The sequence below is a fragment of the Gastrolobium bilobum genome, unplaced genomic scaffold, assembly GCF_033153095.1.
Source record: "Gastrolobium bilobum isolate Gb01-03AN ecotype WA unplaced genomic scaffold, APGP_CSIRO_Gbil_v1 utg11839, whole genome shotgun sequence".
Classification (NCBI taxonomy): domain Eukaryota; kingdom Viridiplantae; phylum Streptophyta; class Magnoliopsida; order Fabales; family Fabaceae; genus Gastrolobium; species Gastrolobium bilobum.
In genome coordinates this window covers 91,985-106,666 of record NW_026897141.1, presented here as the reverse complement: position 1 = coordinate 106,666, position 14,682 = coordinate 91,985, and the positions used below count along the sequence as shown (strand labels likewise).

The following is a 14,682-nucleotide window of genomic DNA, read 5'->3' as shown; positions in this document are numbered from 1 at the left end:
ATATATATATATATATATATATATATATTAAGATTATTTTATTATTAATAATTTAGAGTATTACAAAGTATCAAAATTCATTTATATCGCACAAAATCATTTTATCAAAAGTAAGGTTTATATTATCATTTGTTATCTATAACCATCAAATATATATATATATATATATATATATATATATATATAAATATATATATTATTACTACTAATTTATTATATTATTATTATTAATTTATTATTATTATTATTTTATTAATAAAAATATAGGGTATTACATTCTACCCTCCTTAAAAGAAGTTTCGTCCTCGAAACTTAAAAGTTTGAGTTCCTCAAATTAACTAAAAGGCATAAGGTTAAAGTTAATAAAAATATGGGGTATTACATTATACCCTCCTTAAAAGAAGTTTCGTCCTCGAAACTTAATATATATATATTTTTTTTGAAACCCCCTTAAAAAAAAGTAAGCAAACAACAAAGAGTCATGCATAACCAAGCAAACAAGAAAATATAGAATATAATAAATTTAAAACACTACAAATTAATAAATTGTTAACTTTAACCAAATTTTTTTTTCCGAAACTGAATATCTTCTTTAAATAAATAGAAATTTTTATTCATATATTATTTTTCATTTGTTAGAAAAAAAATTTATCACTTCAAGAACAACTATAAAAGAAAGCTAATTACTTTTATAAAAATAAGAACGAGTTACTAAAGATAGCGTATAAAAAATAATTAAAGAATAATATCAATAATAATTTTAAATCACAAAATAATTCCAAACATATAATAATCAAAATTTCAAAGAAATAAATCATATTTAAAGGACAAGAAAAATAACCCTTCACTACCCAGCTCTCTCGATTTATTTATTTATCTTATGTCCTATTATTTTATTTCCTAATTTTTTTTATTATTATTTTTTTTTTGTATTTATTTAACTCAAGGATCTTTGATCCCTCGAGTCAGTATCAAAAGCAAACCCCAGCCTCAACCAGGGGCTCTGATACCATTTTGTAACACCCCCAAATTTCTAACAATTTTAACAACAATAAAATATTCCTATAATAGAGAAAATTTTCAAAAAAAAAAAATAACATTTAACTATTTATTAAGATCTTATATCTATTGCGGAAGCTAATCTAAAACTAATTTGGGAAAATGTTACCGCTGCACCTGTACAGGGACAAGTGCAAGGCTCTTTATTACATTCATAAATATAACAATAAAATCAAAAATAAGTCTTATACATAAAATTTAGGATTAACAAAAATATCCGAGTAGTTATCCTCACTGCCCACTTCTAGCCCGATCCTTTGTAACTTGATTCAAAGGAACTCTACTCCCCCGCAGCCACGCAGGATCATTGCAGTCAAACAAACACAAAAGTCAGCAAAACTGGTAATCCAAATCCGATATACAAAAATTAATAAATAAATAAAACTCATAATAATCCAATAAAATAATATAAATCAAAAATTCAAATCAAACATCAACTTGTTATTAATTATATTAATCTTTATTTAATCCATTTAGTCCATTTAGAAAGGGCAATTATCAACTAACATATTCAGCACAACATTAATCATAATATTACATAAATGGTAATATTCACAATTCAATGACATTCATCATAATCAGATCAAATAACATTTCATTATTAATCATGTTTAAGTTCATTGTACTTAGTGGGAAGAGAACCATGGTAGACCCGGGAAACCCTGCCAGTCTACCCTGTGACCCGGGAAACCCTGCCAGTTACAAACAAATCACATTGGCCATAATCAATTCACATCTTCCTAGTGTGCACACATCTTCCCAAAGTTGCTACTAGTATCCCGAGAAACCCTGCCAGACACCACTTTGGGAAGAACGGATATAATCTTTTTCACATCAGTTTCACATCGGAGGCATAAAGCCCAAAAGTTGTGTTCATCACTTTGGGAGGTACCATTCCATAGCTATCCTCCCACTATTAATTTATTTCAATCACACACAATCAATCCAATCATGTAACAATTCTCATAATTGAAAAATTTCCTCAAGTATAATATACATATCGATTTAATCAAAAGTATAATTTCCAAATTCAAATTTTCAAGAATATCATAATTATAGTTTCTAATATTCAAGAGTACAATTCTAAATCAATTATCCAAGAGTACAATTTACAAATAAATTATCATAATTTCCAGATCAAATACTAAATATAAATAATTGTATAATTAACCTAAAAATTAAACCCAACGATGTTCTCAATAATATTCATATAATTAATCTAAATTTAATATAAAACGAACGTAAGAGCACCTAGAGATTAGGATTACATATACCAAACTTCATATCAATATAACCTATGACTCTCTAGGGATTAGAATTACTGGTCTCCGTTTTCGCTAACTTCTAAATGGAATAATTTGGGGCAGAGAACCCGGTTGATAATCAGAAAAATATAAAAAAATGAATATAATTAAAATAAACTTTTTGGAGTGAGAATAGAGAGTAGTAGAGGAGAAATGTTAAAGAGTGAATTTGTTTGGTTAGGCTAGACCTCTATTTATAGTTGAAGTTTTGGGCTTGAGTATGGATTTCGTGCAATTATTTCCTTATTCTTCATTGATGTATCTGGCTCAGATATTGGCTTCATACATTATTTTATTATTAATTTCTTATGACTCAGATTACAGCTAACTTATTTGCTAATTCAAGGCTGACTCATTATTGAGTCATCATATCTAATCAAATTACCAATCAACATTACCAATCAATCATTACCAATCAATCATTATCAATCAAACATTACCAATCAACATTAATACATAAATCATCAATTAATAAATCAATTAATCATAATTTATCATCTAATATCTTTATATATATATATATTAAGATTATTTTATTATTAATAATTTAGAGTATTACAAAGTATCAAAATCCATTTATATCGTACAAAATCATTTTATCAAAAGTAAGGTTTATATTATCATTTGTTATCTATAACCATCAAATATATATATATATATATATATATATATATATATATATATATTATTACTACTAATTTATTATTATTATTATTTTATTAATAAAAATATGGGGTATTACATTCTACCCTCCTTAAAAGAAGTTTCGTCCTCGAAACTTAAAAGTTTGAGTTCCTCAAATTAACTGAAAGGCATAAGGTTAAAGTTAATAAAAATATGAGGTATTACACAAACTTACCCAAGAAATAAGGCAAAGAATCATTCCTACCATCTTAACTAAAAAAACAAATGAGGATAAGCAATAGGGGTTGATAATGATATATACTTAATCATGTTTTTTTTAGCAAAAAAAAAAAAATTAAGGAAGAAAGGGGAAAACGTAAATCATTAAATTATTATTATTATTTATCTCCGTATGGTTCATTTAACTATTTAAAATAAGGTCAAATAAAATAAAAGCTAGTATTAAATGGTATAAGTAATTCGCCTTAAATTATGAGAGATATGCTAAATCCTCCTAAAAGATGATATAATAATTGTCATTATTATTCGTTGAAGATGAAATAATACTAAAAGGGAAACTTCTAAAAATATTAGATTCACGTGCCTTTTCATCTTTCTTTCCTCCGTAAATAATTTAGAAGATTATTAAACTAATTCTATAAGAGGATTTAATTTTAATACTCTATGTGTAATAGTGATCATTAACTTTTACTTAGTTGGCTAAAATTTCCTAATACCATCCTAACCAGTGTTATTAAACTTGGACCCGTAATTGATTCGGTTGGGATACTGAGCTAATAGGTCCCTGGTTTAACCAGTGAATCACTGATTTAATCACATGAATTAAATATATATAATAAAATATAATATATAAAATTGAAAGTACTTTAGCTAAAATTAGAGTTGATTTAGTGTTAAGTGCTATAAGTAATAATCTATATGGTCTAGGTTCAAATCTCATTTATGGTATTTTTAAAGTATTTTGTCCAAAATTTCACAAAATCGATGCAAATTTAACCCGGTTCAAGACCGGGTTTCATACCAAATCGAATACATGACATGTTCAATACCTAAACCAGACCGGTTATAACACGATCCTAACTCATAACTTAGTAACCGGTTTACGGGTCAACTGGCCGGATCGGTTTTAATTTTTATAACACTAATCCTGACTCATAACTTAGTCACCAAATATTAAAAAAAAGAAAGAAAAAAAAGAAGAAGTAAAAGTGTGAGCTACAAAATGGATATGTTCTCCTTTTTATTAAGGGAAAAACATTTCTCCTACAACAACCAGAAGAAACGTTTTCTAACGTCACTGACCCTTCAATATTTTTGTGCTTGGCTTTTTTGTAAAAAAAAAAATGAGTCCCACCATTTCTTTTCTTTGCAGGAAGTTTTATATTTTTCATGTTACATGAGAAATATAAATCTCTTTTATTAATAACACTCTCAAACCAAATCAATAATAAGAATGAGTTGCTGAGAAGAACGGAGCCAATATCTTCGTGGACAACGCTGTACTATATATATCCATTGCTCATCAACCCCTTAAGCATTTGTTGGAGCTAAAAACTTATACTTAAGCACAACATATGGCTAACTAAGTTGATGAGATTTTATTAAAAGATCCAGTATTTAAAAGAAATAATTAAAAAAAGAGTTTATGAGTGTCCTACAACAAAACTTTCCCTCTGTTTCCAACAGACACAGTTAACAGTGTGGCCCATATTTTAAACAAAAACAAAAAATGAAACACGTGTTTCTATAGCATAACATAAAAATCTTGCAACATTATACTTGTTTTTTCTAAAAAAAATAAAATTAAAAGCAAATTGTAGTTGATTAATAAGCATGCAAGTGATAGGAAGTTTTCTGGAGTAGATTAGGTGTTCATAAAACGTCAGAAAAATATTATATTGCATTTGAGCAAGCTGCTTACAAACTTCACTCATTTTACAATTCATTTCATAATTGACATTATTGAATCCGCCATCGACTCGATCGGAATATTAAATTAGTGGATTATTAATTAAATTGTATGACCCAAATAGATGTATATAATAAATATTTTAAATAATACAATTTAAACAACAACTAAATATAATCCAGTGATACATATTATCTAGGGGTGTTCGCGGTCTGGATTGGATCAGTTTTGGAAGTAAAAATTATCCGATCCAATCCCTTCGGTTTGATCATATATTCATTCATTCGGTTTGAATTTTTTTTAAATCCGATCCGATCCAATCCAATTTTTTTCGGTTTGGATTGGATCGGTTTTCGATTTTTTGAAAATCCTAAAATTTATTTCATTATTATTGTGGAAATAACATCTTTTGTATATATTGGCTTTGTAAAAAAAAATTGAAATACAAAAGCATTAGTAAACTATAATATAGTTTTTTTTTTGGCAATGAGATATGAAGCTCTACAAAGATAAATTTTTGTTGATGAGATGTGACTAGATTTTTTCTTGGGTTTAGTTGATGGGTTAATGGGTCTTTAGGTTTAGAAATTTTTAGGCTATGATTAGGGAAAGACCCAAGTAGGTAGAGGAAAATTAATATATTGGATCGGTTTTCATCAACCCATCCAAAAACCGATCCAATCCAATTAAAATTTGCGGTTTTTTTCCGGTTTTTGATTTTTCGATTTTCGGTTTATTCGGTTATCGGTTTTTCGGTTCGGTCATCGCGGTTTGAATCGGTTTGGATCGGTTGATGAACACCCCTAATATTATCAAACGAGTGAAGGTAGGCTAGTGGTAAGTGGTAGCGTCACTTACTCCCATGAGTTAGGCTCAATTCTCCGCTTTTTTTTCAAAAGTAAAATATCTAATTTTAAAAGTTTGGTTTACCAGAAAATTCAAAATAATTGGGATTTTTTAGGAGATTGAATGCAGTTACTAATTCAGGATAAAAAATTGGTACCCATTACTACTGGATTGATTTCATAAACAATTCAATACTTGAACCGAACTGATTGATGGGCTAGTTTTCAAGTCAAGTTTGACTGGTCCGATTTTATTAACATTGATTGACATTGTAGCTTTTTCAAGGTTGCAGGGGATCATACTGTTCAAATTGACCTATCACTTATGACTTTTAATCTCTAGATCCTTAGTCAATTATGATGGCAGAATTGTCAAATGTCAACAGCCAACGTTAGCCATTCACTTCTTACCTATTGGGTTAATGCTTACCCTTCTTCAGACAAGGGTTCCGTCTTACTGAGCTTTGAGACTATTTTTTATGTTCTTTTATTTAACTTTTTCGTTTTTAATGCATATAGAAGATTCAAAATTAGAGGTAAATTAGAGGCGACCATTTTTAACATGACATGTCAACAACACATCCTAAATACAAGATGGAATTTTTATGTTCATGTCAATCCCTATTCCTGTTTGAGTCGATCCACAATTGATTTGTTTAAATGAAACAATTACATATTTATTCTCACTTACACCACTTTTATTTATTAACTTGAATTTATTTAAATAATTTTTATTCAAAAAGTAAAATTAATGAATTATTTACACGCTGTCAACCCATATATTAAATAAGTCGTGTTAGTAGAATGTTCCACAAGAATAGTTATTCCTATTATGTACAAGGTATTCATATTTATGTGCGAATTGCACCCATGTTACAATCTCCTGATCTGCACCCATGTTTAAGTCTAAATGTTAGAATGACAGGACGTACAGTTGCATATTCATTACATCTGTTGTGTATTTTAAATAACAGTAATAGATAATTAAACTCACATTCATGTATGTTATCCTCCCATGTTCACCAAATATTGTAATTTGTGAATTTGTGACACTATAGTTTCTAAGAAATTTTAAACCATAATAATTAACAAAAAAATAGGATATTCTTAGTGCCAAATATTTCTACTACCAATCTACTACTACTTTTCAGCCGACAATCTCTAAAAAGTTTACGAAGAGAGAAAAAAAAAACTTTTAATATACTCCCGAGAGTACATAGTTATATTAGAGTGATAGTAGATTAATAGTAGGGAACATTTGATAGTAAGAATATCCTACTTCAATTAACAACGATTTTCACTTTTTTGTCAAAAAAACAAAAAAAAAACAAACAATAATAATTTAACTTTTGCAGGGGCAGAATTGTATCTTACAGTGGATATCAAAAAGTAAAATTAGTAGTAAGCTGTCAAAAACGTGAAATTTAAATTTCTTTACTAAATTTCTAACACCCATTATAAGATTAGAAAGAATAACGAAAAACAAAAGGAGAAAATCCAAAATAAAGGACATGACAATTGACAACAAAAAGCAAATGATGTTCAGCATCTTCCATACATTTTTGAAGAAGAATGCAGGTTTTACCACCCAACAAGCAATAGTTTCAAAAGAGCCATCCGAATGTATAGACCATATTTGGCTTGCCTGAAATAAGCAGCCCTTGGATCAGCATCAACATCCACTGTGATCTGCATGAAATCAAGACCAATTTTGTAAATCATGTAAACTCAATGCTTATGCTCCTAGAGGGTATCCTCACCACATTTGATATAGCATGCTTACTTCATCAAGTCTTGGAAGAGGATGCATAACCACTGCATGTCTCTGCATCACCTTGAGAATATCCTGATTCACAATATACTTGCCTCTAGCCTCTTCATAAAGGTCAATTTTGTCCCCAAATCTTTCTTTTTGAATGCGAGTTTGATAAACCACATCACACTCGGAGGCCACTTCCACTAAATCAGCACTTTCTTCCCAATCCACTCCCTTTGATGTCAAATAGTCTTTTATATCAGCCTATAAATGTAAATATCATTAGTGAGAGACCAAGGTTTTGCTTCCTAGATATACAAATGGAAAGGTTAAAAATGGCAATATATCTAGACTAATATGTGTCAGAATACTTTGTGATTTTTTTTCCCCTGTTCCTATTTCGACAGCTTCTTGGGAATGAAAATAGGAAGGTGGAAAGTGGAGAAATGGAATATGGATATGTGTTTGGAGATACATGATATTCAAACACATTGCCATTTTATCTCTCTTCATTTTCTATATACCAATTTTCATTCCCCATATGAAGCACACACCTCTCAAACATATTATCTGGTCATGATGAGTGAAAATCAGCTTTTTGACCCTTCTAATGCAAAAACACACATTTTACCGATTTAATTCTTTTGTCAAACTATTTACCAATCTAATGCGAGTGAAACGCGTATGGGGAGTGTGCGCGTTTAAGTCATTGATCACCTCCATGTGCAAATTGTGCAAAAATCAGCATAATGCAAGATGCACAGTGTGCGTACAAGGCACCCCATGCACATTTTGCAGAGCACGAGACGAGGCAGATGCGTTTTGGCTTTTGTACAAGTCTAGCATGGGGTGATGCGATACTTAAACGCTTACACTTCCCATGCATGTTTTATTCACATTAGATTGGTAAATAGTTTGCCAACAGAATTAATCCGGTAAAATGTTTGGATTCTGCATCAGAAGGGTCAAAAAGCCATAAAAATCAGAATGTTCAACAATTACCTTCATTTTAACCACATTTGGAGAGACAAAATAAATCTTCACATCCTTGTACTTAGCAAGCAAGTATGCCAATGAACGAACTGTCCTCCCATTAGCAAGGTCTCCCACAAGCCCAACTTTTATACCATCAAGCTTTCCAATCTCTCTATCGATGGTATACACATCTAAAAGTGCCTGAGTAGAGTTTAAAAAAGTAGCAAAGCTTTGAACTCAACTTATTATAGAAGGAGTACTTCAATTACTCAGTCTGTCACAAAATAATACAAGACCTTGAATGTGCATCTAGAAATATTTTCCAGCTTTACAAAGATAAAAATAAAATGCTAAAAAAAAATGAACACAGAATCTGTAGAAGTATAAACAAAAGGTACTTAAAACCATTGCAGGTGGTAAGTTCATAATAGGTACAAAGTTAAGATCCACTCAAGATATGAGTTCAAGCTGACATTTCAGTCCTCTATATAAAAAATAGGGCACATTACATTTAGACTCACCTCCCTTGAGATATCATACTAATACTATGACACTCCACCATATGTTTCTCTCAATATTACAGCCCACCCCAATTGACTAAGTTGACTACTAATTATGTTAATGGAAATATTCCCTTTATCCCTGAATTTAACAATGAATAACACAAACATCTGACTAAGTTAAAAAACAATGATAGGGAGATGATTAAATGCAATTGGAGGCAGCATGCATTGCAGACCCATTGTCATTGAATAGTTTACAAAAGAGATTGGAAGCAAAAAGCCAAGCGTCGCATAAACAAAAATCATGTTCTATCATTCAATTTTTTCATTTCATGGTATTTTATTTTGGTTTTCATCATGTTGATACCAAATTTTGGTTAGCCTTCTGTGATTACTTAAAGATGACCCCCAGGTAGAAAATGATGCAACTTTCATGTTTCTCTTACAACACATTGAAATTTGGTATATGTGGTTTTCAATTCTTGAGCAAGGTTGGAGAAGGCAGTTTTGGCCTTGTCTACCAGGTTATTTTCATTCCTCTCCTGCAGTGTACTGAGTTTATATGGCGTTGAAATATAATTTCAATTTGAATCTAAAAGCTTAATGCTTATGGAGACATGTGCTTTTGGATTTGTTCAAATTTTATGGAATAATCACTTTTTTCAAAAGTTTTCTCAATATGATTTTGATTATAAGCTATTTTGAACACAAAATAAATTAATCCAAACACACATGAAGACTAATTGTGGTTCACTTGTATGGGGGTTGATTCTAATGTGGCCATGAGAGTGCTTACAACTGAGCAGGAATCCATGTGGGTAGAGAAGGCTACATTCTCATATCAAGCACAAAAATCTAGTCACTCTTCAAGGGTATTCTCTGGAAGTAGCTCACAGATATTCTCTCTGCAGCAATATGGAGAAAAGAACAACAGTCTTCATCACACTTTCTTAGGTACATTGGGTATTTTAGGAATTTGAATCCAAATAAGTGAATGCATTAGAGGATAACAGAAGACCCAAGAACAATTTTGTTTGTTTTTGCCTTTTGGTTGATAAGTATATAGCAAAGCAAATAATTTTCCGTTTGCTTTTGGCTTTTGAGCCACTCCATGTTCTCTGTGTACATATCTCACTTATCAAACTGAACTTAAGTTTCATACCGGGTAATTAGTCATTTTTGAGAGTCAGTCAAAAAGTGTATAAATTGAAGAGGGTATTTTATCTTAAAATAGGATTGTGTATAAAGGTTATTTTCTACTTCCTATATTCCTTTTCAGTATGAATTCCAAAAGTAAAAACTAGAATTAGAACCTGAGATTCACACTCTATCTTCTAAGGTAACTCATTCAGAAAGAGCCAATCATACACCTCCAGTACCTATTCACCAACCTTTTATTTTAAACAAAAAAGAAAGGCATCCTTAATAGCTCTTTCAGGAAGTTACCAAAAAAAGTGATTGTTTCCCCAAAATAAACTAATCCACCATGGCATATCATGCATACCTGGGTTGGATGTTGTCCAGGACCATCCCCTGCATTGATTATTGGAATGCCAGCTATAGCTGCAGCTCTTCTGGCCGCACCACTTTCAAAGTGTCGCATCACAACTATATCAGAATAACCCTCAACTGTTCTTATTGTATCTGCAAGCAAACTACCAAGAGAACCTTCAGGGAAAAAATCCACAAAAAACTTGAAAAAGGAAGTCAAGGGAAGGAATTCACCTTCAAGTGTCTCTCCTTTAGCTGCAGATGAAAATTCTCTAGCATTTTCAGTTGTTAAAACCTCTCCACCTAGTCTTCTCATGGCAGACTCAAATGAAAGTCTAGTTCTAGTAGAGGGCTCATAAAATAGGGTAGCCATAAGATAACCCTTTAAAAGCTGGCTATCAGGAGAATTCTTTTCAACGTTCTCCATATCCCTTGCAACTTCAAAAATGGCTTTCAGAATATCTCTATCAAACTGTTGAGCTTCAATAACATCATCAAGTTGAAATTTCTGCCCAACTGAAAAGGAAGGTGCACGTTCAGTTTCCAAAGCACGGCAATGGATTCCATCTCTTTGCCGGATTTTTCTCATCTGTTCCCATTTTGATGACTTATTCATGCTTAAAATTCTTGAATTAGGACAGCATATTGATTTTAAATAACCAGGTTCCATATAGGGGATTTTGCTATCACAGCAGACAAAATCTCTAGGGCATTTTGATATCTTCAGAGCATGCACCTCCCTATGCATTGAGCAGGAGAAAAGAGAAGATGAAGCAGCCATTGCAGATAAAACTAACCCTAAACAAGCAAAAAATCATTAGTTGACTAAATAATTATTGTTTGCCAAACCAGTTATACCTCAATAGGCACAAAAATATCAATTAAAATCTTCAGGATAAACAATTTATAATATAAAAGTCTAGCAGAAGAGGAAAGATAACAAATCTCTGGAAAATAACCAACCAGCACAACATAATCAGAGAAAGGAAACTCTAAACTTCGATTTTTTTTATTTTTTTTTTGGTAGACCTAAACTTCGATTTTAAAATCTCAATAATCCAACATAACATATAAATAAATTAAAACTAATAATTAAAACGGCTAGAATGACAATGACTAAAGAGAAAGAAAGTTTTCAGAATGTAGGCACAGTAAAACTGTTGAGATATATATTCCCACATTGGTTGTATGAGCAACTAATGTGAAGTTTATAAGACCTTGGGCACTCTCACCCTTTGAGCTAGCTTTTAGGGTGGTGTATCCCAAGGTTCTTCACATGGTATCAGAGCCTCGCCGCCCCCACTTTCTCTTGTGGCGTTTCTTAGCACAGGTAGGCTGGGCCTGTTGCATTGTCCACTCTTCAAGCCCAATGGGCTCTCGTGTGAGGGGGCGTGTTGAGATATATAGTCTCACATTGGTTGTATGAGCAACTAATGTGAAGTTTATAAGACCTTGGGCACTCTCACCCTTTGAGCTAGCTTTTGGGGTGGTGTATCCCAAGGTTCTTTACATGTTGAGATATATAGTCCCACATTGGTTGTATGAGCAACTAATGTGAAGTTTATAAGACCTTGGGCACTCTCACCCTTTGAGCTAGCGTTTGGGGTGGTGTATCCCAAGGTTCTTTACATGGTATCAGAGCGTTTGAAATCTCACCGCTCCCACTTTCTTTGTAGTGGAATTTCCGCATGTAGGTGGGCTTGTATGTTGTCCACCCTTCAAGCCCAGTGAGCTCTCGTGTGAGGGGCGTGTTGAGAAATATAGTCCTACATTGGTTGTATGGGCAACTAATGTGAGGTTTATAATGCCTTGGGCACTCCCACCCTTTGAGCTAGCTTTTGGGGTAGTGTATCCCAAGGTTCTTCACAAAAACAACAAAGCATTAAGGTAAAGGATTTATGTAAAATACATATGTAAAGCATTGGAGCAATAAAAAACTAAAAGAAAGAAAGATAAATCAACAAGCAACTCTCCAATCCACATATTATATGGAGAGACCCCTCCAAAAAAGTCATTAGCTAAGCACTATAATAAAGCAACAAGTAAAATATCATATAAAATTGGCACTGCAGCATAGATTTTTATCTTTGAAACTTCTGGTATTTCTTTCCCATCATAAGCACCCAAAGGAACATGATCATAATTACCTCTAATTCTAAAACAACAACTTGAAAAAGGGTATTCGAATATATTATAGAATTGTAAATAATGTGTACAAAGGGTTCTCTATTTATAGAGAATATTTGACCTACTTTTAACCTAATGGGCTTGGCCCAATACAACAAAGGGCTTGGCCCAATACAACAATAAATGACTAAATAATAACTAAATCAATATTATTTACAACACTCCCCCTCAAGCTGGGAATAGATATTTATCATTCCCAGCTTGCTAGTAAGTTCTTGAAATCTGTCTGAAGGAAGCCCCTTTGTTAATAGATCAGCTAATTGACGCCCAGTGGGAATGTATGGAGTGGTAATCAACCCGCTATCAAGTTTCTCTTTGATGAAATGGCGGTCGACCTCAATATGTTTAGTCCGATCATGTTGAACTGGATTATGAGCTATACAAATAGCGGACTTATTATCACATAGCAGCTTCATAGGTCCCTCACATTTTATTTTGAGATCATCAAGTACAATTTTCAGCCACAGTAACTCACAAATGCCTTGAGCCATAGCTCGAAATTCAGCTTCTGCACTTGATCTGGCAACCACATCTTGTTTCTTACTTCTCCATGTCACCAAGTTACCGCAAAGAAACATGCAATAACCAGTGGTAGAACGACGGTCAGTCACGGATCCAGCATAATCAGCATCTGTGTAGACTTCTAAAGATAGATTGCCATCACGTCGGAATAACAATCCTTTACCAGGAGTACCTTTAAGATACTGAAGAATTCTCTCTACTGCCTGCATGTGTTTTTCTTTTGGATCGTGCATAAACTGACTGACAACACTAACAGCATAAGCTAGGTCTGGTCTAGTATGGGCCAGATATATCAATTTCTCAACTAGCCGTTGATATTGTCCTTTATCAACTGGAGGACTCTCTTCTTCATAGCCCATCTTGTGATTCTGCTCAATAGGAGTATTAGAGGGTTTACACCCGAGCTTTCCTGCTTCTTTGAGAAGATCAAGAACATATTTCCTCTGGCTGATAAAAATTCCTTTGCTTGAATGAGCTACTTCTATCCCTAGGAAATATCTCAGTTTCCCAAGGTCTTTGATTTCAAACTCAGAGGCAAGCCGTGTTTGCAGAATCTGTCTCTCCACAAAATCATCACCTGTGATAATAATATCATCAACATATACAAGGAGCACAGTAAGCTTCCCATTTTGGGAGTGCTTGAAGAAAAGAGTGTGATCTCCTTGGCTCTGTCTGTATCCTAAGGTCATCATAACCTTAGTAAATCTTCCAAACCAAGCACGAGGTGACTGCTTCAATCCATACAAGGCCTTTTTTAATCTACAAACTTTATTTTCCCCCTTCACAGAATCAAAATCAGGCGGGATTTCCATGTAGAGTTCTTCTTCTAACTCACCATAGATGGTGGGATGAAATGTAATCGTGATTGGAAGGATCACAGATGACAAACAAGAGAGATATTAGTTTACAAAACAATAATATTTGAAATGAGACCGAGAAAGGGCAAAATATAGGGTTTCTGCCGACATTTAATCGATTAAATATTGTTCCTTAATCGATTAAATGTCCCAAAATTTAATCGATTAAATTTCGGTCATCACTTTTCCTGCATTTTGACCATTTAGTCGATTAAAAATTCATCTTAATCGATTAAAGGGGGGCAGGATGGTGGATAGTTCTGGGGGAGGGGCAAATTGATTATTAATTAATTAATTAATGAGGGGCAAAAAGGTCAAAAAATCTGTCTCGTAGAGTTGAACATATATGCATGTACCAATTCACATATATGCTCATCCACTCATCCACCACTAGGGATATAAAATTGATAATCCACAAAATTGAAGGTCGAATATACTTTTGCCCAACCCACTTAGTTGGATGGGTTAATCCACAACTTTTTAAAAAATGTTAAAATCAATTATAAGAAGGGATTAATATTTCTCGAGGAAGGTTGTATTTACAATCATATCTTAATAATTGATTTCTGTTAATTAACTGTTATCATTTATTACGAATTAATAATTAATTAATGAGTTTGATTTGAGAA

General features: G+C 32.3%; 1 protein-coding gene across 1 annotated transcript; it reads right to left on the bottom strand.

Moving 5' to 3' along the window:
• Positions 1-7,217: 7,217 nt before the first annotated feature.
• LOC133304472 (aspartate carbamoyltransferase 3, chloroplastic) lies at positions 7,218-11,478 on the bottom strand. Its single transcript, XM_061504514.1, has 6 exons — positions 11,451-11,478; positions 10,722-11,285; positions 10,501-10,640; positions 8,521-8,694; positions 7,546-7,782; positions 7,218-7,451 (listed from the first exon to the last, which is right to left on the bottom strand). Exons 2-6 carry the CDS (start codon positions 11,266-11,268, stop codon positions 7,344-7,346), a joined length of 1,206 nt encoding a protein of 401 aa, XP_061360498.1. The 5' UTR covers positions 11,269-11,285; positions 11,451-11,478; the 3' UTR covers positions 7,218-7,343.
• Between the last annotated feature and the right edge of the window lie 3,204 nt (positions 11,479-14,682).

What these genes read in the sequence shown, in the direction of transcription:
- LOC133304472 (XM_061504514.1), bottom strand. Translation starts at nt 11,268, where the DNA reads ATGGCTGCTTCATCTTCTCTTTTCTCCTGCTCAATGCATAGGGAGGTG. An exon ending in CTGGACAACATCCAACCCAG is followed by an intron (nt 8,695 to 10,500) that starts GTATGCATGATA and finishes AACTCTACTCAG; the next exon opens with GCACTTTTAGATGTGTATAC. An exon ending in CAAATGTGGTTAAAATGAAG is followed by an intron (nt 7,783 to 8,520) that starts GTAATTGTTGAA and finishes TTACATTTATAG; the next exon opens with GCTGATATAAAAGACTATTT.